This window comes from Rutilus rutilus, assembly GCF_951802725.1.
Source record: "Rutilus rutilus genome assembly, chromosome: 15".
In the NCBI taxonomy this organism is placed as follows: domain Eukaryota; kingdom Metazoa; phylum Chordata; class Actinopteri; order Cypriniformes; family Leuciscidae; genus Rutilus; species Rutilus rutilus.
This window is the reverse complement of record NC_140220.1, coordinates 764,928-790,779: the sequence shown is the minus strand read 5'-3', so window position 1 is coordinate 790,779 and position 25,852 is coordinate 764,928. Positions and strand designations below refer to the sequence as shown.

The 25,852-nt window shown below is 40.7% G+C and overlaps 2 protein-coding genes across 8 annotated transcripts in view; both read left to right on the top strand.

The window, feature by feature from the left end:
• Positions 1 to 2,037: 2,037 nt before the first annotated feature.
• On the top strand, positions 2,038 to 4,632 carry LOC311305124 (zona pellucida sperm-binding protein 4-like). Of its 7 annotated transcripts, none has more exons than XM_084432642.1 (9): positions 2,038 to 2,444; positions 2,973 to 3,132; positions 3,212 to 3,399; positions 3,473 to 3,570; positions 3,642 to 3,799; positions 3,876 to 4,068; positions 4,138 to 4,285; positions 4,371 to 4,443; positions 4,522 to 4,632. In XM_084432642.1, exons 1-9 carry the CDS (start codon positions 2,070 to 2,072, stop codon positions 4,596 to 4,598), a joined length of 1,470 nt encoding a protein of 489 aa, XP_084288768.1. In that variant the 5' UTR covers positions 2,038 to 2,069; the 3' UTR covers positions 4,599 to 4,632. The 7 variants fall into 7 exon arrangements, with proteins under 7 accessions (XP_084288768.1, XP_084288766.1, XP_084288764.1 ...); XM_084432640.1 differs by having other exon boundaries at positions 2,039 to 2,396; positions 2,529 to 3,132; XM_084432638.1 differs by having other exon boundaries at positions 2,039 to 2,396; positions 2,445 to 3,132.
• A 5,095-nt stretch (positions 4,633 to 9,727) lies between these two features.
• pgfa (placental growth factor a) overlaps positions 9,728 to 25,852 on the top strand; it is a 19,229-nt gene continuing 3,104 nt past the window's right edge. The window contains exons 1-2 of the mRNA XM_084431425.1: positions 9,728 to 10,054; positions 20,869 to 20,902. Of these exons, the coding sequence (XP_084287551.1) occupies positions 9,929 to 10,054; positions 20,869 to 20,902 (160 nt within the window). The 5' untranslated portion in view covers positions 9,728 to 9,928. The remainder of the gene's footprint in view (positions 10,055 to 20,868; positions 20,903 to 25,852) is intronic.

Below are 25,852 nucleotides of genomic sequence, written 5' to 3'. Positions count from 1 at the left end.
GTATTCATTTCTGTCTGGAGTTGGATGTTTCGTGACTGTTCTCAGTTTGACTTCTGCACTACTAAACCTTTTTCTTTTGTGCATTGAGATTCTTGACTTGAACTAAACAAGCCAAGTTTCTGCCTAAGTCATCTAACTTTACTATTTGCCAAGTTCTAGTTGTTAACTTGGGCCCCTGTTCATGTTTCACATATCAAATGAAGGATTTAGCTTCTGTCTGTTTGAGGCTTTACATACGACTTTTGGCTGGACTAGCATAACTGCATATATTGATGCCCAAACCCCTCTGAGGTCACTCGTTGGCTTTTTGGAATGCTTTTTTTACAGTCACGCAAGTATAGAATCATATTGGGATAAAGGATTGGTTGATACTGAATATATATATATATATTTTTAATTTCAGGCTAGTCCCAGTAATGTAGACTGCTTTCATTTAAGCATTAATCCTTTAACTGTTGTATCCCAACTAGGTAGCTGTCCAAGGCCTTGTTTACACCTGGTACTAAGAAGCATTTTTGTAAATCGGATCACAAGTGGACTGTGGTAAATGAAGGTGTAAAAAGGGGCTATTTTTTTTTTGAGCTTGTCTATTTTTGCCCACTTCTAGAGGTAGTCCAACACATTCGGCCAGATTGCTTTCATAGAGTAGATGCTCATGTGGTTGAATGTGGTCAAACAGCCGCAAAACGGTGTACTCTACCGCCTACTGACCTAGTACGTAAACATTTTAAAGGGATACTTCACCTCTGGAAGATGAATCTGTATTTAAAATGGGTCATTTATGTAGTAGAAATGTGAAATTATTTTTAAATTTGGAGCCTTCTAGACTGAGAAAAGCCAGAAAATGTATTTTTGGCTCATGTGGATGAAAGACAACTCCCAGAATGCACTTGCTTTGCTGCCCTACGAGGCCACTCCCAAGCCACGCCTACCGGTAAGAGCGCAGTTAAACAACTAGGCTAGGCTACTAGTTGACTCGAAACTTAAAAGACGCCGTTTTATCGTGAGTCTCCGTGACGAGTCTGCCCGGGATCGCCCAAAATGTCCGGGATTTGGCTTTTGCGTTCTACAGTCGCCATTCATTATGTTTACTGTGGCGAGCAGGACGAGGCTGAGGGCCGTGAGAGGACGGCGCGAGGCCGGTGGCGTGATTACTGATGAGCGACACCTGTGAGACGCACCGGTCTTGTAGGCTATCTCTCACGGAGGAGCGGGAATTTTCTTAGCAATGCTAAAACGCACATCTACCGAACACTTGTTTAGCGTTCATGTAAACACTACATTCAGATTCACCAATCGGAATGAATTCAGTTAGATTGAAACAAAAGGTGTGCATGTAAACAATGAATGGCGACTGTAGTAAGCAAAAGCTGAATCCCGGACATTTTGGACGATCTCGACGGTCGGACATGTCCGGGTAAAAGAGGATGGTAAACCCTACTACTCAGCTTTCTCCACAGAGCAAGAGCCTGTTAGCTTAGCTTCCAAAAAAAGATGGCTGACACTATTTGTACATTCTGTGAGTGAGATCCCACCCCCTATGGGCGGGTTGAAAACATGCGGAACTAGCTTAACAAAAAATACATAAATCTCTTGTCTCAGGGGGATATGAGGGAGGGAAGCACGGTAATTCCAAAATACTACAGGTTTTCTACTGATACAAAGCTTAATGCTAAATGCTGAAGTATACCTTTAAGAAGTGCACTAGCAGGTGTTATTTAAACTTTCTTAAAATACACAGGCCTGTTGCCATGAGAAAACTATGATGTGTTTCAAAGAAAAAAAACAATCCAGAATAGCTAAAACATCTAATATAAAAAAGGCTGAATTCAGAATGGCAGAAATAGTATTCTGAATTCAGCTCAATGTGGTTTTATGTATGTTCAAAAGGGAAAAATTTACTTTTAAGAAACAATAGAATCACCTAGTTGCATAAACTCCCACTCGTGCAAGTCTGGAGAATCATGACTGTTAATGAAGAGGGAGGGATTATCATTAATTAGCCAAAGTCTGTAGAGTACAAAAGGACCAAAGGGCAGCACCTCAGCAGTGTGACTAGCTGTTGAACAATGGCAGGAAGTTGGTGTGCTGTTCAGTCTCTGGCACTTTGTGTTTGGTTCTGTGCTTTCAGTCATGCTGTTCCGAAGTGGAGTGATCTGCCCCAGAATCCTCAAGCTCTGATGTTCCAGCAAACTGACCAGTGGTTTCAAAAGCCAGTTCAACAGCAATCTAGTCAATGGTTTCCTCAGCAGGTTCAAAAGCCAGTTCAACAGCATTCTAGTCAATGGTTTCCTCAGCAGGTTCCAAAGCCAGTTCAACAGCAAGCTAGTCAATGGTTTCCTCAGCAGGTTCAAAAGCCAGTTCAACAGCAAGCTAGTCAATGGTTTCCTCAGCAGGTTCCAAAGCCAGTTCAACAGAAAGCTAGTCAGCAGTTTCTTCAGCAGGTTCAAAAGCCAGTTCAACAGCAAGCTAGTCAACAGTTTCTTCAGCAGGTTCAACAGCAAGCTAGTCAATGGTTTCCTCAGCAGGTTCAAAAGCCAGTTCAACAGCAAGCTAGTCAACAGTTTCCTCAGTCAGTTCAACAGCAAGCTAGTCAACAGTTTCTTCAGCAAGTTCAAAAGCCAGTTCAACAGCAAGCTAGTCAATGGTTTCCTCAGCAGGTTCAAAAGCCAGTTCAACAGCAAGCTAGTCAACAGTTTCTTCAGGAGGTTCAACAGCAAGCTAGTCAACAGTTTCTTCAGCAGGTTCAAAAGCCAGTTCAACAGCAAGCTAGTCAACAGTTTCCTCAGTCAGTTCAACAGCAAGCTAGTCAACAGTTTCTTCAGGAGGTTCAACAGCAAGCTAGTCAACAGTTTCCTCAGTCAGTTCAACAGCAAGCTAGTCAACAGTTTCCTCAGTCAGTTCAACAGCAAGCTAGTCAACAGTTTCCTCAGTCAGTTCAACAGCAAGCTAGTCAACAGTTTCCTCAGCAGTTTCAGCCTAAGCAGCCAGTGGCACAGGCAGAGCCCCTTGACAAATGTACTGTAGCTGATTATGAGCAGATTCAATGTGGACCACCTGGTATCAGTGGTGCTGAGTGTGCTGCTATCAACTGCTGCTTTAATGGACAGCAGTGTTACTATGGGAAGGCAGGTAAGAGTGTAGCGTCAATGTGGAGGCATTCATGTTAAACTGATCCTCAGCAGTAACCTGCTCTTGTAACTCGTTCCAGTGACTGTCCAGTGTATAAGAGATGGTCAGTTTGTGGTAGTGGTGGCTAGAGATGTTACGCTGCCTCGATTGAGCCTGGATTCAGTCCGTCTCCTGGGTGGAAGTGATCCAGCTTGCAGTCCTGTGGGATCCACACCTTTCTTTGCTATATACCAGTTCCCTGTCACTGCATGTGGCACAAGCATGATGGCGAGTAGCTGCTTGTGGTTTTGGTCTGCATGGCTAAGAATGGATTGGATGCCAACAATGTTACTATTTGCAGGAGGACAGTGGATATGTGGTGTATGAAAACAGAATGACCTCCTCATATGAAGTGGGTATCGGACCACTTGGTTCCATTACAAGGGACAGTCATTTTGAGTAAGTGATGTATGCTTTATCATAAATGAGAATCATTGACAAATGCTACAAGCTCACTGTTTGTTGTCCAGGCTTCTCTTCCAGTGTAGGTACTCTGGTACCTCTGTGGAAGCTCTGGTTGTGGAGGTCAACACCGTTCCTCCACCTCCACCAGTAGCTGCTCCTGGACCCCTCAGGGTGGAGCTTAGACTGGCAAATGGTCAATGTGTCACCAAAGGCTGTGCAGAAGGTAAGTGTTTGTCCCAAGTATGCCTTAAGCCTTTCTAAAGCTCCAGTTTCTAGTTAAACGCTGCATTCTTCCTCAGGGGACGAGGCGTACACGTCCTACTACAGTGATGCTGATTATCCAGTTACAAAAGTCCTGCGGGAGCCTGTGTATGTTGAGGTGCACATTTTGGAGAGGACCGACCCCAACATTGTCCTGATGCTGGGACATTGCTGGGCGACATCAACCCCCAGTCCACTCAGTCTACCCCAATGGGATCTTCTGGTTGATGGGTGAGTAAGGCCAGTCTTTATCCATCTAGTGTGCTGTAAGGCATTTCTGACTGCCTCTTTGCCTTTCAGATGCCCTTACCAGGATGATCGTTACCTGACCGCATTGGTTCCAGTGGCTGGATCATCTGGTCTTCAGTTCCCGACCCACTACAAGCGCTTTGTTGTGAAGATGTTCGCGTTTGTAGATCCAGCATCACTGGCTCCTCTGCAGGAAACCGTATGCTCTGCAGCCTTACCTCAACCTTTAATATTAGTGCTTTTTACAGTGAATTCTATGGCTTAACCCTTTCCCCCTCTGTTAGATCTTCATCCACTGTAGTACAGCGGTGTGCCATCCCTCCTCTGGCTCCTGTGAGCAAAGTTGCACTAGGAAAAGTGAGTGCTTGCTGTAAGTTGACTTCAGGAACTGAGAATTTATTGAAATGCCCCTCACGCTTCTACCGCTTTTTACAGGAAGAGACGTGCACGTCAAGACCATCTCTAGTGGGCAAACTGTGGTGTCTAGTGGACAAGTTAACCTGGTCAAGTGAATTTTAGTCTTTTAATAAACTTCATGAAACTCAACATGTTTCTCTTTGGTATTCATTTCTGTCTGGAGTTGGATGTTTCATGACTGTTCTCAGTTTGAGTTCTAGGGCTGCACTAAACCGTAGTTGCGTTTTTGCTATAGCATTGTTTATTCTGACTAGGGTGCTTGACTTGAACTAAACAAGCCAAGCTTCTGCCCAAGCCATTTAACGGAACTACTTGCCAAGCTCCATTTGCTAACTTGGTCACCTATGCTTCTGTACAGGTCAATATTTTATTGCAGGGTGCGGACTCTCGCAATTCTGTTTTTCCAACCATTTAATTTAGTCAAAGAATAACACGTATAAAGGTAATTGACTTTCACAATTCTTTTCTTGCAATTGCCAGTTTCTGGCAATTCTGAGTTTACATTTCAAAATTGAGTCATAATCAACTTATCTGGCAAATAAACCCTGCATATGAGTTGACTTTCTCTTGGTCAAATGAATGTGCAATAATTCTGATGAACTAAATTATCAGTTTAACCATTATTTTGGAGCCTCCTTTTATGTGAAGGACTTTTAAATTGCTAATCCAGGTTCACTTGCATGATGTTAATGAGCTCAGTTGGCCCATGAGGAGCTGGAATGGAGAGCTTGAGCTGGCTGTCGGTCACAGAGGGCTTCGCTCTAACACCGCTCTCATGATAGTGTGCATCTCCAGACCACAGTGAACACAGTCGGGGAAGTGAGTCACAATTTCAGTCACAAACTCAATGCCAGTAGACAGGGTCAAAGCAAATTCCCTCTGTGGTATAGGCCTAGTCATTAATTCATATAAGGGCCCGTCCACACGGAGACGCGTTTCGCTGTATACGTATACATTTTTTATCGTGTTGGCGTTTCGTCCACACGGATCCGGCATTTTGGGAGACTGAAACCGCTATTTTTTGAATCCGGGTCCCAAAATGGATAAATCTGAAAACGACACCCTTGCGGCTAGCTTTATTACAGCAAAATCTATTGCTTCTCTGCAACTGGTGAGCAAAAAGCGATAATCTTTGTCTTCTTCTTGGTTCGTATACAGCGCGCAAGGTTATGCGCATGCTCAAAGTCGCCTTCTCCGTGTATAGTGTATCTCTGTGGCAGAATTACAGTGCCCCATACTGGTCTGGCATATATACTACACCGTTTTCAGTCGGTTTCAGTGGTTTCGTGTGTACGCAGATATTTCTTGAGACGACGCCGTGTTTACGGAATTTTTTTTTAGAACGAGAAAAAAAAAAATCGGATCGGGAACGCACCGGCTTCGTGTGGACGTGGCCTTAGTATACTACCAGTCAAAAGTTTGGAATAAGATTGTTGTAGCATTTATTTGATAAAAAAAAGTGTACAATATTATTACAATGTAAAACAGCTGTTTTCTAGTGAATAGTAAATATAGTAAACTTTAATTAGGGGCCAAGCCCCTATTCTTATTTTTATTATTCCTAACGAATGGGAGTCTATGGCAGCCCTATTAATGGGACATAGGAAAACTATGAAATTTGGCACACGAGTCTCTAGGACCAACTCTATAGCGCCACCACCAGTTCAAAATTCAATTTTGAAATGGTTATAAGTTTTGAACCTTTTGTTCTAGAAAAATGAAACTTATTACACCTGATTTCTCTCATTATGCAGATCACATGTAATATATTACATTAAGACTCTGCCCATTACAGTAGTTGCCATTTTAAAAAAGTACAGTATTCTGTTTTCTTCACTACTAAACTTTGCTAATTTTTGATGATCTTTGGACTGAGCCGCACAGAAATAACTGAACAGATTTATTGTTTTAATTCATCTTTGTTCAAAAGTTATGATGTCAGAAACGAGGTCGACCCAAAATTGGTTCTGAGGCTTTATCTTGGCTAAACTTTGATCAATCGAAACGAAAATTGGTACGCTTTATCAGAACCATGATCTGAGAGACCATTCCAATTTTGGGAACAGCACCACCAACAGGTCATGAGATCTGACAAATTATTTTTAAAACTATTTATTTAACTATTTTTACTCATAACTTTTGAACAGTTTGTCAGAAAATCATAATCTTTTGTGTCTATGGATTCCTTGTGTCATGACAGGATTGGATGAACCACGTGTCCACCATTTTGAACAGTCCACCATCTTTTAAACAATTTGACATCTTCACTTAATTTGGTAGGGATCATCAAGGCTATGTCCTGAAGGTACCCGAGAAGTTTGAACACAGTGCCACCTTGTGTTCCAGAGATATAATGACGCCCAGTTCCAGGAATGCACTAATATTTTGTTGGTAGTACCAGTTTGCAACAATTATTAGTTAACACTAAGTTGTTCACACTTCGGAAAAAATAATAATTCGTCGTTACACTACATCCTTATGCATCGCTTTCTGCCAGGACTTTTACAGGCTTTTCCCAAACCACTGAAATGACGTCGACGTTGGGGTTAGCGGTAGCATGAGCCGTCAGGCAAGTGTTATTTAAACTCCTGATGATGAATATGACGCTTTATATGATGAACAGATTTAATTTAGTCTTTTCTTCACATTTAAACATTGATTAGCGAAAATAAACAGAAGCTCAACCGAACATGCTTGACACGTGAGAGCAAACCTCTCTCAAACGTGCTGCGCAACACAGGAGAATGAACCTCGTTTGTTCTCGCATGTCAAGCGAACATGCTTGAGCTTCTGTTTACTGATGTTTAAGCTGACAGCTTAGCTGTCTGTGGGGGGGTCAGAAAGCTCTCAGATTTCATTAAGATCTTCATTTGTGTTCCTAAGATGAACGAAAGTCTTACAGGTTTGGAACGACATGAGGGTGAATAATTAATGAAAGAGTTTTTATTTTTGGGTGAATTAACCCTTTAACATGTTCAAGCTAAAATTGTATCAAAATTATCATTTAAATGATAATTATCTTAATTGCATTTACACTCACAACTAAGACACTTACGATTGCATTTTTATTAAATACCCGCGATGAACGTGGCAATTCAATGTGGATTTGAAAAAAGGATTCCGAGCCGATCACATCCCCGCCCTGTCAATCACTGCATCAAGTGCCTTAACTTTGAGTGTAAATGCTAGGAAAAATAACTTGTGAACGAGTGATCAACTGTTTTATCTGTGCACTGTACGGTGGCGTTCAATCACGTTGTTCAACAACTGCATACAGTATTGTGGACTAATGTAAAGTACACCAGCATGGCACCTCTGGCTAAGCATTCATTTACAATAATTACGTATTAAATGTGTACTTACGACACAGAAACTCAATTGCTTTAAAATATATATTTGTAAGTTACCTAATTACGCTATTTACACTCGCTAATGTCATGTTGAGTGGCTTTTACATTTTTTATTTGGTTAAACATAAACATAAAACCCACCTTTGAATTTCCTCTTCCTCTTCTTGGGCGATCCGTTTCATGTTGCTGTGCCTAATAGCAAAGTTAAGAGTTAAGCTATAGTGGGCAATGGAGAACATTGGAGAGCCATATTATGTACACGCGATGACTTAATACTAGTCAATAATTGCATTAAAAAGAATAAAAAGTGTATACAAGTCAAATAGCTAAAAAGCATTTGATGCTAAGCTAATTCACTAAATTAACGTTAAGTGGCTGGAACATTTATATTTTCGACTTGTGAACTAAATATAAACATAAATGATCAGAACTCACCTTTAAATTTGGTCTTCAAGTTTTATATCTAAAATAAGCCCTAGACCATGCTGCAGTCCTGTAGCCTGCTTCCCGTGTCTGAAGTGATTTCGACCAATCAGCGTCTTGTTGCTATGCCAAATACTCAACACAGCAACCAATCATGAATGAAACAGTAATTTGACCTATCACTGTACCCTTGATGTGAGAACAATTATGTACCTTAATTTCAAAGGTACCAAACAGTATTGTCAGAGGTCTTTCCTGTACCATTAAAGATACTATTATTGAAAAGGTACAAAACTGTTTTTTGAGGAATATTATTTGTAGCATCGTGTGTACTACAATGTACATTTCCTGAAGAAAATGTGAGTGGTGCTTGCAGTGGCAAAACTCGCCACTCGGTTGCTAGGGTGTTTTGCACGATTGCATACGAGCCAACAAACATTTCTGTACAATATTGTGGTCCTGAAATATGGCTTCTACATGTTGCAATATGGTTGCTAGGTGGCTCTAAACGGTTGCTAGGGTATTCTGGGTGGTTGGTATGGTGTTGCTAGGTAGTTGCTAGGGTATCCTGGGTGGTTGCTAGGTGGTTGCTAAGGTGTTCTGGGCAGTTAGCTAGGCAATTGCTAGGGTGTTCTGTATGGTGTGACTAGGCGGTTGCTAGGGTGTTCTGGGTGGTTGCTATGGTGTTGCTAGGCGGTTGCTAAGGTGTTCTGGGTGGTTTCTAAGCAGTTGCTAAGGTATTCTGGGTGGTTGCTAGGGCGTTCTGGGTGGTTGCTAATGTATTTTAGGTGGTTTCTAGGCAGTTGCTAGGGTGTTCTGGATGGTTGCTATGGTGTTGCTAGGCTGTTGCTAGGGTATTCTGGGTGGTTGCTAGGGTGTTGTGGGTGGTTGCTAGGCAGTTGCTAAGATGTTCTGGGTGGTTACTAGAGCGTTTCTAGATGGTTGCTAGGGTGTTCAGGGTGGTTGCTAAGGTATTTTTGGTGGTTGCTATGGTGTTACTAGGTGGTTGGTAGTTGTCACAGATGGTTACAATGTCGTTTTTATAGAGTTCTTAAAATCTTTAGTAACGAGTGCCTTTAGTACGGTACTCGGCCTGCGGCCTCGTGCCTACAGTCGAATCACAGCCGTGCTGATACACAGCGATATCGCACGGCTATGAGTATCCATATTTGTACTTTTTTTCTGAGAGTGTAGTAAAACCATGGTTCATTTTGTAGTTACTATGGTTTTACTACAAAACCCATAGTTAAACCATAGTTACTACAACAACAAAAAACCTTGGTTAATTTTCTTAAGGGCTACCCAAGGGATTTACAGTGCATATGCACAAAAAAAAAACAACACATTCTAGGCGTATAAATGGCATGGCACGAGAAATAAAATTCGTGGTATAGATATATGCACTTGAGATCGTGTTGGATGAGTGAAACAGCTTTCACATGCCAGCCTGTGATGACCCAGTTATGCGGCATTAGGCTACTCACGCTGAGAGTGCATGATCACTCCAAACAAAGACCGGGAACGGTGAAACTTTTGCCAAAAAGGAAAACGCCGTTTGGGATTTTTAGGCACCTGTAGATTATTTTAAGGAGTTACTGAGATTATTTGTGCGGTATGTAATTAAACGATTGTTCAGTGTATGATCCATTAAGATGCAGTGTGGCTCGGGTGCGGTTGGTGTGTGGTGGCTCCGGCTCATTCTCCGCGCGCTCGACATGAGGAGATGCATCGGTGTGTCGCAGCTCTCCGCGTTCCTGCTCTACATCCCTCTTCTTCAGGTAACTGCGATGGTCCTTACAACAGTTACGACAGTTATTCAAGTCAACTGGCTTAAATTAATGTGACACTGGACCACAAAACCAGTCAAAAGGGTCAATTTTTTGAAATTGTGATGTAGACATCATCTGAAAGCTTTCCATTGGTGTATGGTTTGTTAGGATAGGACAATATTTGGCTGAGATACAACTAAGATCTGGAATCTGAGGGTGCAAAAATAAATCTAAACATTGAGAAAATCGCCTTTAAAGTTGTTCATTTATGTAAAATTTACTAAATATCTTCATGGAACATGATCTTTACTTAATATCCTAATGATTCAGGGTCACATATGATCCTTTAAACAGTTTAAGATGCTTCAAGAGTGTTCAATGCTTAATTTCTGCAAATAAATGTAACTGCCTTGGTTATATTTGTCAGTGATGGCTAATATCAAGTTATCACAATTTAAAGTAACAGCTATTCAGGAGATGATACATTTATGATAAACTATATTGTAAGGAATAATTCTGCTTCATGAGTTTATGTTAGTGAACCAACCAAATAGCAATAACAGAAGGAGATCTGTGTTAAACTGGATGCTTCAAATCTGAATGTTTTAATGATCATCATCATCATCAGTATTGCTTGACTGCATAATATTTCTAATCGGTCAACATTGCATTTCCAAAAGGGATCAGTTGACTTAATTAAAACAAATTGAGGAAACCTATTGCCTTAAAATTATTAAGTAAATAAACTTCATGCTTAATGAAAAAATTAAGTAATGTGGAATTGTCAAGTTAATTATTAAAAAACTAAATTTCTTATTGTTCTTATTAAGCATTACGTTTATTTACTTAATAATTTTAAGGCAATGGGTTTACAAAAAAAAAAAAAGTGAGTGAGTGAGTGACCTGAACACTTTTTACATTATCTTAAAGCACTGGATTCTTTGGCAGTGCTGTCCATTAAACTACACAAAAATATAAAATAAAATAAAGATTATTTATTGGCATTGATGGTTCTATGAAGAACCCTTAAAGGGGTCATATAATGCCATTTTTGTATGTTATCATGATTCTTTAGGTCTTTTATGATCTGAATGAAAAGTTTGTAATACACTTTAATTAAAAACTAGTATTGTAAGAATACACTCATTTTACCTGGTCAAGAACAGCTGTTTTCAGCACGCCGTTTAAGTGCATGTGTCTTTAAATGATAATGAGCTTTGCTCCCCCCGCCCCTCTGTTCTGTGCGGACACCGTTTTTAATAATAACACAATAACCATAACGCGTTGTTCATTATAAACGTGGGATTATGAATTATATTGAAAACGTTGTACATCGAAAACATGCCGTAATGTACCCTGAGTGTAAACAGCCGCATTCATCGTGAAGCGTGCAGCTAGCGATTTACAAAGATTAATATAAAGGTTAATAAAATGTTACACTCACTTCTTCTTCTGGAGGTGCAGCAGGAACACGAATAGTTGGTACCGATCCTTTTTTCAGGAGCAGCTTCTTAGCAAAACCAGCTTTATACTGACCCTCGTTTGTAAAGCAGTCTGGTGTGAGAAATGATTCGGGCAAACATGAAAGCATTGACGTTGATCGTGGGGAATATTCCCTTCGAAAACACACTCAGGCACTGCGTCTTCAGCGGTTCGGATTTAGGAACATCAACATGATGCTGTGTTCCTTATTACACCCGAGAACACCACAATCACTGAGACGCCATTCTGCTCACAGACAGTGCTCCAGCGTATCAACTATGGCGGACTATGATTGACAGCTCGCTCAGTGCGGGTCTGCTTCGAAACGCTGCTGTCAATCAACAATCGTGGGAGGGGCATCCGACCGTGTGACGTCACATGGTCGAACGGCTTGATTTGAGACGGGGGAAACATATAAGATGATAAAAAAAAAAAACACTGGATGGATTTTTATCATTTTATGATGGTTGTGTACAGGCACTGCCAACACACACTTCAGTACAAAAGTGCATATACCATTATATGACCCCTTTAACGTCCATGGAACCATCCCGTCGCTCTTTACGGTGAAAAAAGGTTCTTTAGATTATTAAAATGTTCACAAGCACGACCCGATCACTGAAAGGTTCTTTAGAACCAAAAGTGGTTGTTTGGTTCTATATAAATAAAACTTATTAAACTTATTTTGTGGCATCGCTGTGGATTAAATAAATAAATAAACCTTTTACAAAGATATAGTCTTTATATTAGAGGCCTGTCATTTATAAGAAGAGTATCTGACGGATCTAGACTCTTCAAACCAGCTTGTATCCAGACGTTCGCTCCGGTCCGCTAATGTGCATCTGTAGTTTCTGTGTTTTGGGTTTGTAGTCCATAATCTGCAGATGGAAATCACATTATGTCATCATTTATGTTGCATCAAAAAATATGATGTTCTTCCTCAGTGTTTCTGTCTCGTTTTCCAGCACAAATATCTAAACATTCTTAAATCAAGAGACATTTACTAGAGAAGCACAATGAAGATATTAAGTGTTTTCTGAGAAATGAAGTGAGTTTTGAGTTTAAAACAAGAACAGATATCTGCCAATGTGGTCAGAAAAATAAACTTGTTTTCACTTTGAATTAAATAATTAGTTTGACCCCATTGGAAGGTATTTTTGTTGTTTAAGCATTTTGATGATTTATTTCAGAAAACAATGGATAAATGTATTAAATTTGAGTATTTTTAGATATCTTTAATGCAAACCGAGACAAAAATACTAATCACATGCAGGACACTTTTGTTTGTGTGCATGACTTAAAAAAGCCCTGACGTTTGTCTTCTGACATCGGATGAGGAACAGACTCAAATTAAGTCTTTATTCCTTTCCATCTGGATGAAGATATGAAATACAACTTTCATTAATGTTTGGTAAAGGTTATGTTAATGTTAAGAGAAAAAGTTCTTCAAAAAACATTTTCTAAACATCCTTATGATGACATCTCTACTTGATGAATGTTAACTGAGCTGATGACGAGAAACGTTGAGGAATATTCATAAGTTAGTGCAATGAAGATGATCGTTTATTATTCTTTCATGGTGTTGTCTCTGTGAATGATAGGCCTGCTTTCCTTCACTTTACCTCAGTACAGATAAAACATTATCAGAATGATTCCGGTTCGCATGGATCCGCGGAAAACGACTAGAAATAGTTTCGTCATTTTGTCAAGAAAGACACACGCCTGCGCACATACTGTATATACAAACGTGCATATCTATAGACTAAACACGTGATACGCATGAGCACGCCGTTCAGATCCACGTTTTTAACGATCCAAGTTTTGATCACGTTTTTCAAAATTTGACAAAACTTGCGCCTTGGATCCTGTTTCAGAGTGTGTGTTCTCCATCACAGACACTGACGTGTGAATGAACGGCCAGAACACACTAAAGTTTCTGTTTCCTGTGAGAACGGTGTGTGTTAATAACTAATGATCTTTACAACGGAAGTGAGTCAATCAAACTAACCTTATCTGGACAATAACTTTATTCTAGAGCTGCTGTAAAGCCTAAACCATCTCTGTTACTGTAATCTCCTGTTATCACTGTAAAGCTGCTCTGAAACGGTCGCTGTATAAATGAAGTGACTCGACTTGCTGCCATGGAAAAGAGCTGCGTGAAGATTATCGATGATTGTTTAATGGTGTGGGACAGCGTGAGCGAGCGATGAAAGCTTCAGTACTGCACGTCTCCTGGCTAAAGTTAGTTTGCGCCCCTCTCGTCCCTCTCTCACTGAGATCTGAGACCCGCGTTCCCCAATTACCGTCCAGCACATCCAGGCCCTTCCGTCAGGTGCGGTCCAGCGCACAAACACAACGGGACGGTCTCATTCTGCGGCTCCTGCGGGACGTGCCTTTCCCGGAGCACACAAACATAAAAATAAACCCTCTGTGCGGCGACAGACCCAGTTTTACGCTCCCAGTCAGAAACTGGTGATGAGAGAAGAATAAAGCTTAGAGGTCACACGTCTTGGGAACAACAAACACTTGCAAACACTAGCTTTTCTTTTTCATTTAATACCACGCTTTATTTCTTGTTGTGAATGATGACTGTGCATTTTGTTTTATTGTTTATTTTTTATTATAAAACCTTTTGAGCAGAATTTTTTGTATGAAATGTGCTAGTTTATAATAAGGCTTCATTTGTAAGTCACATTAGTTAACATGAACTAACAGTGAATAATACTTTTACAATATTTTTAAATATTAGTTAATGATCATTTTTAGGGCTGGGTGACGTTTGAATTTTATCGATTCCGATTCTTATCGATTCCTAATTTCGATTCCAATAAAGTAAAAACAACTTCGATGTCATTCACATTTAGTCTTATTGCAAAACATTTAATTGTATCTGAATATCATGATCAGAAATTAAAGTTTTACTGTCGCTTTGACAGATACTATGTTGATGACATCACACATCACGTCGATGAGCATCGATACCCCCAGCCCTCCTTTTGTAATAGAGGAGGATGAGGTTAGGCTTTTACTATGAAAGCAGAACTGCAGGAAAGCTGCTATTAAACACTGTGCAGATGAACTGGCCCCAGTCCTCACAGACATATTTAACTGGTGCTTGAGGGAATGCACTGTCCCTCAATGTTTCAAGTCCGCTGTCATAATTCCTGTGCCCAAAAAACCCATCATAAGTTGCCTGAATGACTACCGACCTGTAGCACTAACATCTGTTATAATGAAAATCTTTGAGAGAATAGTATGTAAACATCTGTCCAGTGTGGTCAGGCTGGACCCCTTCCAATCTGCCTACAGGGCAAACAGGTCTGTTGAGGACACCGTCTGTCTCCATCCCATTCTACAGCACCTGGAGGCCCCAGGCACCTATGCAGAGCTATAACCTTTTTATAGATTATAGCTTGGCTTTTAATACAGTCCTACCCAGCAGACTTTTTCTGAAACTTCAACAAATTGGGGTTCCTTATGTCACTGGATCTTGGATTTTGTGGTGCAGAGAACACAAGTGGTCAAAATAGGTAACAACATCTCCAATGTTAAAGGAGAAATCCGGCGGTCAATTTTAACATTGAGCTCATTTTTTTGTAAATTTGGAGTGCAACGTGTTATCCTCGTTTTAAAATGTGCACCCTGTTGACTTCAATGGGGCAGGTTTTAAACCTGCGTTTACCTGCTTTAACATCCTTGATGTGTCATTACAAGTGCACAGCCATGTGAGTGAGTTTATTCAGAGTGAACACGGTGAATCTGACTGCAGTAGATGTGAAAGAAATGAATAAAAATGATAATAATTCAGCCAGCGAAAATACCTGTATTTACATCCTGTTTTCGGTCGAAGTCCAAAGTAATCGATTGTCGAGTTCACGCGCATAGGTTTAGTACCTATGATCACGCGCGTGAACTCGACAATCGACTACTTTGGACTTCGACCGAAAACAGGATGTAAATACAGGTATTTTTTCGCTTGCTGAATTATTTTTTAAAAATTTTAAAAAGAGGATAACACGGTGTAGGCAACACCGATTTTTGTCGTTGTTCTCGGTACTGACAGCACTCCAAATGTACAAAAAAATTTGCTCAATGTTAAAATTGACTGGAGTTCTCCTTTAAGCACATTAACACTGGAGCCCCCCAGGGGTGTGTCTTGTCACCTCTCTTATATTCGCTATACACAAATGCCTGCACGTCACACACTGATTCACAGATGATACAACAGTAGTGGGGCTCATTTTTGGGGATGATGATGTTGCCTACAGAAAAGAGGTCCTCTCATTGATTGAATGGTGTTCCAACCACAACTTATACCCCTTTTCCACCAACAAGAACCAGGTGCTGGTTCGGAGCTAGAGCTAGTGCCGGTTCGGAGTTGGTTCGACTGACGAGCCTCCAAAGAACCGGTTTGCTTTTCCACAGGCTAAAAGAGCCAACGTAGAGCCAGGTCTTACGTCACAGCTACGTCTCATCTTTTCAGCAATGTTAGCGCGGCGGCGCCAAACACAAACACATCATCAACAATGGCGCACGTTGCTTTGCTATTGATGTTCATGGCTTTGCGGACCTACATCGGCATCCAAACACGGCGGATCCAACGTGTTCGCGCGGCTCGCCATTATTTGTACAGACGGAGATTACAAGCGAGAGTAACGGCATGTACATAACATTTATTTTTAACAATAAGATGCCGACTTTAGCCTTAGATTTATATTTTAGATCGCGTCCATCGTGTTTAGCTGCTGTTAGCTCGATTAGCTGCTATTTGAAAATGGCGGTCACAAGTTTCTCTTCAGTCTTGTTGGCCACGGTAACCCCGCCCCCAGCCTCTGACGCAAGCGGTTCTTTCTTGGCTCCGTTCTAGACCCTGCAATGATTTGGTGCTACTTAAGAACCAGTTTTACTGGTTCGGAGCTGGTGCTTTGGCGGTGGAAAAACAAAGAACCGATTTGAAACTAGGCTCTGGCTCCGAACCAGCACCAGCTCTGCCTTGGTGGAAAAGGGGTATTAGAGTTAAATGTCTCCAAAACTAAGGAGCTAGTGGTTGACTTCCGCAGAAGGGGGAAGTCGTCCCAGCCCTTGCACATCAATGGGGAGGTGGTGGAGCGGGTGGACAGGTTTAGGTTTTTAGGTACAACAATATCATCATCTTTAAAATGGGATGATAACATAACCAACATTACCAAAAAAGCCCATCAGAGGCTTTTTTTCCTTCGCCAGCTGAGGAAATTTGGGGTAGCCAGTAAGTGTATGTTGCAGTTCTACCGAGCTGCCATCGAGAGTGTCCTTGCTTTTTCTATTACTGTCTGGTTACTGGTATGGCGACTCTATTGTCCAGCAGAGGTCGCAGCTAGACAGGATAGTCAATACAGCCTCAGAAATCATTGGCTGCCAACTCTCCCCCATCTGTGAGATCTACGAGGCCGTATTCACCGGAAAGGCCTAAAGATCCTACAAGATGATACTCACCCTGCCAATTCCCTTTTCTCCATACTCCCATCAGGGAGAAGGATGAGAGCTATTAAGACAAAAACCTCCCGCTTCCTCAACAGCACATACTGCAGAGCCATTCACTCTCTAAACAGCTCTAAACCCCTGAACCAGTCCCCTATGAAAAAAGGTTCTCTTAACGAGTCTGCACAATTTGCACATTTCTTTATAATGATTTTATTATACCTTTTTATATGTTTTATCCCAACCATACTAGTGTTATTTTATCTATTTATTTATTGTAAAGTTGTGGATTTGCGCTCTGTATCCTTATGCAAATTGTCACTTCTACCTGACATCAGCCACTATAGCCTCCTGGACTGTCATCCAGGTATGTGGTGAGCGGTGTGTTCCCTTCATTTTTATCTGCCTGTGTCAGGTGTCATCCCGTGCGGGATACCGTCTGTGTATATATTTGCTCTATGTTTTTGGTTGTATCTTGCTGATGTCCTGTTATGAGCACACTGAAGCAAATCCCTAACAACTTGCACCGAGTTGTATGGCAATAAAGGATTGAGTCCTTGAATCCTTAAAGAACACTTACACAAGTTTGCCTGTAGTTTAAAAACACCATAGAAGAACAACTAGCCTAAGTAATATCAAGCATTATTAAAGACAATAAGCACTCAGTAATTAAAAAAGAACAAATAAAAAAATTAGCAATCGCAGCAAATAAATACAACTGAACAAATATAAGATTGAAATAAACAGTGTTTTAAGATTTTCAGGTACAGAAACTGTAATCAAATGTAAAATTACACTGCGCTTTATAAATAAAATACATTACAAATATAGTTACAACAGTTATTAAGCGTGCAGGGCAACCACCCAGTAGAGCACTACAGTAATCTAGCCTTGATGTCATGAACTAATTGTTCCGCATTTGTCAATGAGAGCATATGACGTAATTTAGATATATTTTTAAGATGGAAGATTGCGGTTTTACAGATACTAGACACGTGACTTTCAAATGAAAGATTGGTATCAAAGAACACACACACACACACACACACACACACACACACACACACACACACACACACACACACCCACACACACACACACACACACACCCACAGGTTCCTAACCGACGACGAAGACTTAACAGAGCAGCCATCAAGTGTTAGACAGTATTCTAGATTATTACGTGAGGACGTTTTTTGTCCAATCATTAGAAACATCAACGGTCCTAGTGCTGAGCCTTGTGTTCAAGTTCAAGCTTAAAGTGCTTTATTGTCATTCCAGCTATACAGCAATAGTATTCAGCAGAACGAAATTGCGTTTCCACAGCTCAAATGTGCAAAGTAATTCAAGCATGAAAAAGAAAAAGAAAAATAGGAGTAGTACAAACAGGACAAACAACAGGTGTTATAACATGCACTATAAATAGACCAAATAATAAATCAACATGTAAGACCAACACAAACTAAATGTATACTGAAAGTATAGTTGTGGTACGCCATACTGAACTTGTGATCGATGAGACATCTCTTCATTTACTGCTACAAACTGATAACGGTCAGATAAGTATGATTTAAACCATGCTAGTGCTAAACCACTAATGCCAACATAATGTTCTAGTCTATGTAAAAGAATGTTGTGGTCGATAGTGTCAAACGCAGCACTAAGATCGAGTAACACTAATAGAGAGATACAACCATGATCGGATGATAAAAGCAAATCATGTGTGACTCTAACGAGAGCAGTCTCAGTACTATGGTACGGTCTAAATCCTGACTGGAAATCCTCCAGATATCATTTCTTTCTAGAAAGGAACACAGTTGTGAGGATTCTGCCTTTTCTAGTGTCTTTGACAGAAACGGTAGATTCGAGATCGGCCTGTAATGGACTAATTCTGAAGGATCAAGTTGCGTTTTTTTAACAAGCGGTTTAATCATAGCCAGCTTAAAGTTTTTGGTACGTATCCTAATGATAAAGATGAATTAATGATATTAAGAAGAGGATCTATGACCTCTGGAAGCATCTCTTTCAGTAGCTTAGTCGGTATAGGGTCTAACATACATGTTGTCGGTTTAGATGATTTAACGAGTTTAACGAATTCTTCCTCTCCTATAGCAACGAATGAATGTAATTTTCCTCAGGGAGACTACAATGCACTGCCTGATGCGATACTGTAGTAGACGGCTGCATAGTTATAATTTTGTCCCTGATATTATCAATCTTGTAAGTGAAGCAGTTCATAAAGTCATTACTGCTGTGCTGCTTGGAAACTTCTGTGTTTGAAGCTTTCTTTTTCGTTAGTTTAGCCACTGTTTCAAATAAATACCTAGGATTATGTTTATTTTCTTCTAATAGGGTTGAAAAATAAGCAGATCTAGCAGCTTTTAAAGCCTCTCTGTAAGCAATCGAGCTCTCCTTCCATGAAATGCGAAATACCTCTAGTTTTGTTTTCTTCCAGTTGCGCTCCATCTCTCTGGCTGCTCTCTTAAGGGCCCGAGTGTGCTCGTTGTACCACGGCGTTGGACTATTTTCTTTAATCTTCTTTAAACGCAACGGAGCAACTGTGTCTAAAGTGCTGGAATAGAGAGAGTTAAAAGTTTCTGTTGCAATATCTAGTTCTTCTAAGCTATCCGGGATGCTGAGATGATGAAACTGATCAGGAAGATTATTAATAAAGCAATCTTTAGTAGCAGAAGTGATAGGTCTAACATATTTGTAACACGGAGTCGGCTTTGCAGCCTTGGCTAAATGAAGTTTACATGAGACTAGATAATGATCTGAAATGTCATCGCTCTGCTGCAGAATTTCAACGGCATCAACATTGATTTCATGCGATAATATTAGATCTAGAGTATGATTACGACGATGAGTAGGTCCTGACACGTGTTGTCTAACTCCAATAGAGTTTAGAATGTCTTAAAATGCCAATCCCAATGCATCTTTTTCGTTATCTATATGTATATTAAAATCACCAACAATTAGTACTTTATCTGCAGCCAGTACTAACTCTGATAGAAAATCAGCTAATTCTTTGATAAAGTCTGTATGGTGCCCTGGTGGCCTGTATACAGTAGCCAGCACAAATCTCAAACGTGATTTATCATTTACACTATATAGTGTTACATTAAGCACCAACAATTCAAAATAATTATATTTAAAACTAGACTTCTTAGTAATTCTAAAAGTATTACTATAAATTACAGCAACACCTCTCCCTTTGCCTTTCAGACGAGGTTCATGTTTATAACTGTAATCTTGCGGATTGGAAAGTAATGTAATCATTTGGTTTTAGCCAGATTTCTGTCAAACACAGCACATCTAGATTATAGTCTGTAATCATATCATTAACAATGAGTGCTTTTGGAGTAAGGGATCGAATATTCAGCAACCCGAGCTTTATCATTTGCTCATTTGTATTATATCAGTTTTTTATTTGTTGAACATCAATTACATTTACCCTTAGATGGGTTTGGGAGTTTTTTGTAAGTCCTAATTCAGGGAACAGACACAGTCTCTATGTGATGATATCTAGGTGAAAGAGGCTCTATGTGATGGGATTTATCTGACCTCAGTGACGTGAGACAGCTAGCAGACAGTCGGTTTAGCCAGTCTGTCTGCTTCCTGACCTGAGCCCCAGATTGTCATGTTTGAGCTCTAAGACTATGAACCAATTCTGGAATACACTGAAATTCTGATATACATGAAAACAGAAAACAGTGAGTCGTCTCACGCTTCAATGGTTTAAAGTCATATTGAAATGTTCACAAAGGAATCAATAAGAGGAATCAAAATGTCTATTTTATAACAAGTATCTGATTCTTGACCTCAAGTATTCAATTCCAGAATATTATTCCAGAGTATTGTTAATTAAGTTTTTCTTTAAACAGGTTTCTACTATTCTGGCCAATTCCCACTCCAAAGGTAAAATAATTTTACTTTGTTATTTTACTATTATTCATATACTATAGTTTTTATACATTTGTATTAAATTTTAGGTGCTTTTATCATTTTTATAATTTAAAAAAAATTGCTATTAAGCTTTAGTGTCAGTTTTAGCTTTTATTTATTTCATTAATTCTAATTTAAGCTTGCTTCAGTTAGTTTTTCATGTAATATTTGGTATTTTACTGCAGCTATTCTTCAGTGAACAGTTCTAGTGAGCAGTTGTTGTAGTGAGCAATTGTAGTGTTCAGCCTTCCTGTAGCTCAAACAGTAGAGCGTTGGCGCTAGCAACGCCAAGGTCATGGGTTCGATTCCCAGGGAAAGCAAGGACATGATAAAATGTAAAATGTGTTCCTTGAATGCAATGTAAGTCGCTTTGGATAAAAGCGTCTGCCAAATGCATAAATGTATTCAGTTGCAGTGAGCAGTTGTTGTAGTGTTCAGTTGCAGTGAGCAGTTATTGTAGTGTTCAGTTGCAGTGAGCAGTTGCAGTGAGCAGTTGTTGTAGTGTTCAGTTGCAGTGAGCAGTTGTTGTAGTGTTCAGTTGCAGTGAGCAGTTGTTGTAGTGAGCAGTTGCAGTGAGCAGTTGTTGTAGTGAGCAGTTGCAGTGAGCAGTTGTTGTAGTGAGCAGTTGCAGTGAGCAGTTGTTGTAGTGTTCAGTTGCAGTGAGCAGTTGTAGTGTTCAGTTGTAGTGTTCAGTTGCAGTGTTCAGTTGCAGTGAGCAGTTGTTGTAGTGAGCAGTTGCAGTGAGCAGTTGTTGTAGTGTTCAGTTGCAGTGAGCAGTTGTTGTAGTGTTCAGTTGCAGTGAGCAGTTGTTGTAGTGAGCAGTTGTTGTAGTGTTCAGTTGTAGTGTTCAGTTGCAGTGAGCAGGCAGTTGTTGTTGTAGTATTCAGTTGCAGTGAGCAGTTGTAGTGAGCAGTTGTTGTAGTGTTCAGTTGTAGTGTTCACTTGTAGTGAGCAGTTGTAGTGAGAAGTTGTAGTGAGAAGTTGCAGTGAGCAGTTGTAGTGTTCAGTTGTAGTGTTCAGTTGCAGTGAGCAGTTGTAGTGTTCACTTGTAGTGAGCAGTTGTAGTGAGAAGTTGTAGTGAGAAGTTGCAGTGAGCAGTTGTAGTGTTCAGTTGCAATGAGCAGTTGTAGTGTTCAGTTGTAGTGTTCACTTGTAGTGAGCAGTTGTAGTGAGAAGTTGTAGTGTTCAGTTGCAGTGAGCAGTTGTAGTGTTCAGTTGCAGTGAACAGTTGTAGTGTTCAGTTGTAGTGTTCAGTTGCAGTGAGCAGTTGTAGTGTTCAGTTGCAGTGAGCAGTTGTAGTGTTCAGTTGTAGTGTTCAGTTGCAGTGAGCAGTTGTAGTGTTCACTTGTAGTGAGCAGTTGTAGTGAGAAGTTGTAGTGAGAAGTTGTAGTGTTCAGTTGCAGTGAGCAGTTGTAGTGTTCAGTTGTAGTGTTCAGTTGCAGTGAGCAGTTGTAGTGTTCAGTTGTAGTGTTCAGTTGCAGTGAGCAGTTGTAGTGTTCACTTGTAGTGAGCAGTTGTAGTGAGAAGTTGTAGTGAGAAGTTGCAGTGAGCAGTTGTAGTGTTCAGTTGCAATGAGCAGTTGTAGTGTTCAGTTGTAGTGTTCACTTGTAGTGAGCAGTTGTAGTGAGAAGTTGTAGTGTTCAGTTGCAGTGAGCAGTTGTAGTGTTCAGTTGCAGTGAACAGTTGTAGTGTTCAGTTGTAGTGTTCAGTTGCAGTGAGCAGTTGTAGTGTTCAGTTGCAGTGAGCAGTTGTAGTGTTCAGTTGTAGTGTTCAGTTGCAGTGAGCAGTTGTAGTGTTCAATTGTAGTGTTCAGTTGTAGTGTTCAGTTGTAGTAAGCAGTTGTAGTGTTCAGTTGTAGTGAGCAGTTGCAGTGAGCAGTTGTTGCAGTGAGCAGTTGCAGTGAGCAGTTGTAGTGTTCAGTTGCAGTGAGCAGTTGTAGTGTTCAGTTGTAGTGAGCAGTTGTAGTGTTCAGTTGTAGTGTTCAGTTGCAGTGAGCAGTTGTAGTGTTCAGTTGTAGTGTTCAGTTGCAGTGAGCAGTTGTAGTGTTCAGTTGTAGTGTTCAGTTGTAGTGTTCAGTTGTAGTAAGCAGTTGTAGTGTTCAGTTGTAGTGAGCAGTTGTAGTGTTCAGTTGTAGTGTTCAGTTGTAGTGTTCAGTTGTAGTAAGCAGTTGTAGTGTTCAGTTGTAGTGAGCAGTTGCAGTGAGCAGTTGTTGCAGTGTTCAGTTGTAGTGAGCAGTTGTAGTGTTCAGTTGTAGTGAGCAGTTGTAGTGTTCAGTTGTAGTGTTCAGTTGCAGTGAGCAGTTGTAGTGTTCAGTTGTAGTGTTCAGTTGCAGTGAGCAGTTGTAGTGTTCAGTTGTAGTGTTCAGTTGCAGTGAGCAGTTGTAGTGTTCAGTTGTAGTGAGCAGTTGTAGTGTTCAGTTGTAGTGTTCAGTTGTAGTGTTCAGTTGTAGTAAGCAGTTGTAGTGTTCAGTTGTAGTGAGCAGTTGCAGTGAGCAGTTGTTGCAGTGTTCAGTTGTAGTGAGCAGTTGTAGTGTTCAGTTGTAGTGAGCAGTTGCAGTGAGCAGTTGTTGCAGTGTTCAGTTGTAGTGAGCAGTTGTAGTGTTCAGTTGTAGTAAGCAGTTGTAGTGTTCAGTTGTATTGAGCAGTTGCAGTGAGCAGTTGTTGCAGTGTTCAGTTGCAGTGAGCAGTTGTAGTGTTCAGTTGTAGTGAGCAGTTGTAGTGTTCAGTTGTAGTGTTCAGTTGTAGTAAGCAGTTGTAGTGTTCAGTTGTAGTGAGCAGTTGCAGTGAGCAGTTGTAGTGTTCAGTTGTAGTGAGCAGTTGTAGTGTTCAGTTGTAGTGTTCAGTTGTAGTGTTCAGTTGTAGTAAGCAGTTGTAGTGTTCAGTTGTAGTGAGCAGTTGCAGTGAGCAGTTGTTGCAGTGAGCAGTTGCAGTGAGCAGTTGTAGTGTTCAGTTGCAGTGAGCAGTTGCAGTGAGCAGTTGTTGTAGTGTTCAGTTGCAGTGAGCAGTTGTAGAGTTCAGTTGCAGTGAGCAGTTGCAGTGAGCAGTTGTTGTAGTGTTCAGTTGTAGTGTTCAGTTGTAGTAAGCAGTTGTAGTGTTCAGTTGTAGTGTTCAGTTGTAGTAAGCAGTTGTAGTGTTCAGTTGTAGTGAGCAGTTGCAGTGAGCAGTTGTTGCAGTGTTCAGTTGTAGTGAGCAGTTGTAGTGTTCAGTTGTAGTGAGCAGTTGCAGTGAGCAGTTGTTGCAGTGTTCAGTTGTAGTGAGCAGTTGTAGTGTTCAGTTGTAGTAAGCAGTTGTAGTGTTCAGTTGTATTGAGCAGTTGCAGTGAGCAGTTGTTGCAGTGTTCAGTTGCAGTGAGCAGTTGTAGTGTTCAGTTGTAGTGAGCAGTTGTAGTGTTCAGTTGTAGTGTTCAGTTGTAGTAAGCAGTTGTAGTGTTCAGTTGTAGTGAGCAGTTGCAGTGAGCAGTTGTAGTGTTCAGTTGTAGTGAGCAGTTGTAGTGTTCAGTTGTAGTGTTCAGTTGTAGTGTTCAGTTGTAGTAAGCAGTTGTAGTGTTCAGTTGTAGTGAGCAGTTGCAGTGAGCAGTTGTTGCAGTGAGCAGTTGCAGTGAGCAGTTGTAGTGTTCAGTTGCAGTGAGCAGTTGCAGTGAGCAGTTGTTGTAGTGTTCAGTTGCAGTGAGCAGTTGTAGAGTTCAGTTGCAGTGAGCAGTTGCAGTGTTCAGTTGCAGTGAGCAGTTGCAGTGAGCAGTTGTAGTGTTCAGTTGTAGTGTTCAGTTGCAGTGAGCAGTTGTAGTGTTCAGTTGTAGTGTTCAGTTGCAGTGAGCAGTTGTAGTGTTCAGTTGTAGTGTTCAGTTGCAGTGAGCAGTTGTTGTAGTGAGCAGTTGTAGTGAGCAGTTGCAGTGAGCAGTTGCAGTGTTCAGTTGTAGTGTTCAGTTGCAGTGAGCAGTTGCAGTGAGCAGTTGTAGTGTTCAGTTGCAGTGAGCAGTTGTAGTGTTCAGTTGTAGTGTTCAGTTGCAGTGAGCAGTTGCAGTGAGCAGTTGTTGTAGTGTTCAGTTGCAGTGAGCAGTTGTAGAGTTCAGTTGCAGTGAGCAGTTGTAGAGTTCAGTTGCAGTGAGCAGTTGTAGTGAGCAGTTGTAGAGTTCAGTTGTAGTGAGCAGTTGTAGAGTTCAGTTGCAGTGAGCAGTTGTAGTGAGCAGTTGTAGAGTTCAGTTGTAGTGAGCAGTTGTAGAGTTCAGTTGTAGTGTTCAGTTGCAGTGAGCAGTTGTAGTGTTCAGTTGTAGAGTTCAGTTGTAGTGAGCAGTTGCAATGAGCAGTTGTAGTGTTCAGTTGTAGAGTTCAGTTGTAGTGAGCAGTTGCAGTGAGCAGTTGTAGAGTTCAGTTGTAGTGAGCAGTTGCAGTGAGCAGTTGTAGTGTTCAGTTGTAGAGTTCAGTTGTAGTGAGCAGTTGCAATGAGCAGTTGTAGTGTTCAGTTGTAGAGTTCAGTTGTAGTGAGCAGTTGCAGTGAGCAGTTGTAGAGTTCAGTTGCAGTGAGCAGTTGTAGAGTTCAGTTGCAGTGAGCAGTTGTAGTGTTCAGTTGCAGTGAGCAGTTGTAGAGTTCAGTTGTAGTGAGCAGTTGCAGTGAGCAGTTGTAGAGTTCAGTTGTAGTGAGCAGCTGTAGTGAGCAGTTGTTGTAGTGAGCAGTTGTAGTGTTCAGTTGTAGTGTTCAGTTGTAGTGTTCAGTTGTAGTGAGCAGTTGCAGTGAGCAGTTGTTGTAGTGTTCAGTTGTAGTGAGCAGTTGTTGTAGTGTTCAGTTGTAGTGAGCAGTTGTAGTGTTCAGTTGTAGTGTTCAGTTGTAGTGTTCAGTTGTAGTGTTCAGTTGTAGTGAGCAGTTGTTGTAGTGTTCAGTTGTAGTGAGCAGTTGTAGTGTTCAGTTGTAGTGTTCAGTTGTAGTGTTC

What these genes read in the sequence shown, in the direction of transcription:
- LOC311305124 (XM_084432636.1), top strand. Translation starts at nt 2,070, where the DNA reads ATGGCAGGAAGTTGGTGTGCTGTTCAGTCTCTGGCACTTTGTGTTTGG. An exon ending in TGGGATCTTCTGGTTGATGG is followed by an intron (nt 4,069 to 4,137) that starts GTGAGTAAGGCC and finishes TTTGCCTTTCAG; the next exon opens with ATGCCCTTACCAGGATGATC. An exon ending in TGGCTCCTCTGCAGGAAACC is followed by an intron (nt 4,286 to 4,370) that starts GTATGCTCTGCA and finishes CCCCTCTGTTAG; the next exon opens with ATCTTCATCCACTGTAGTAC.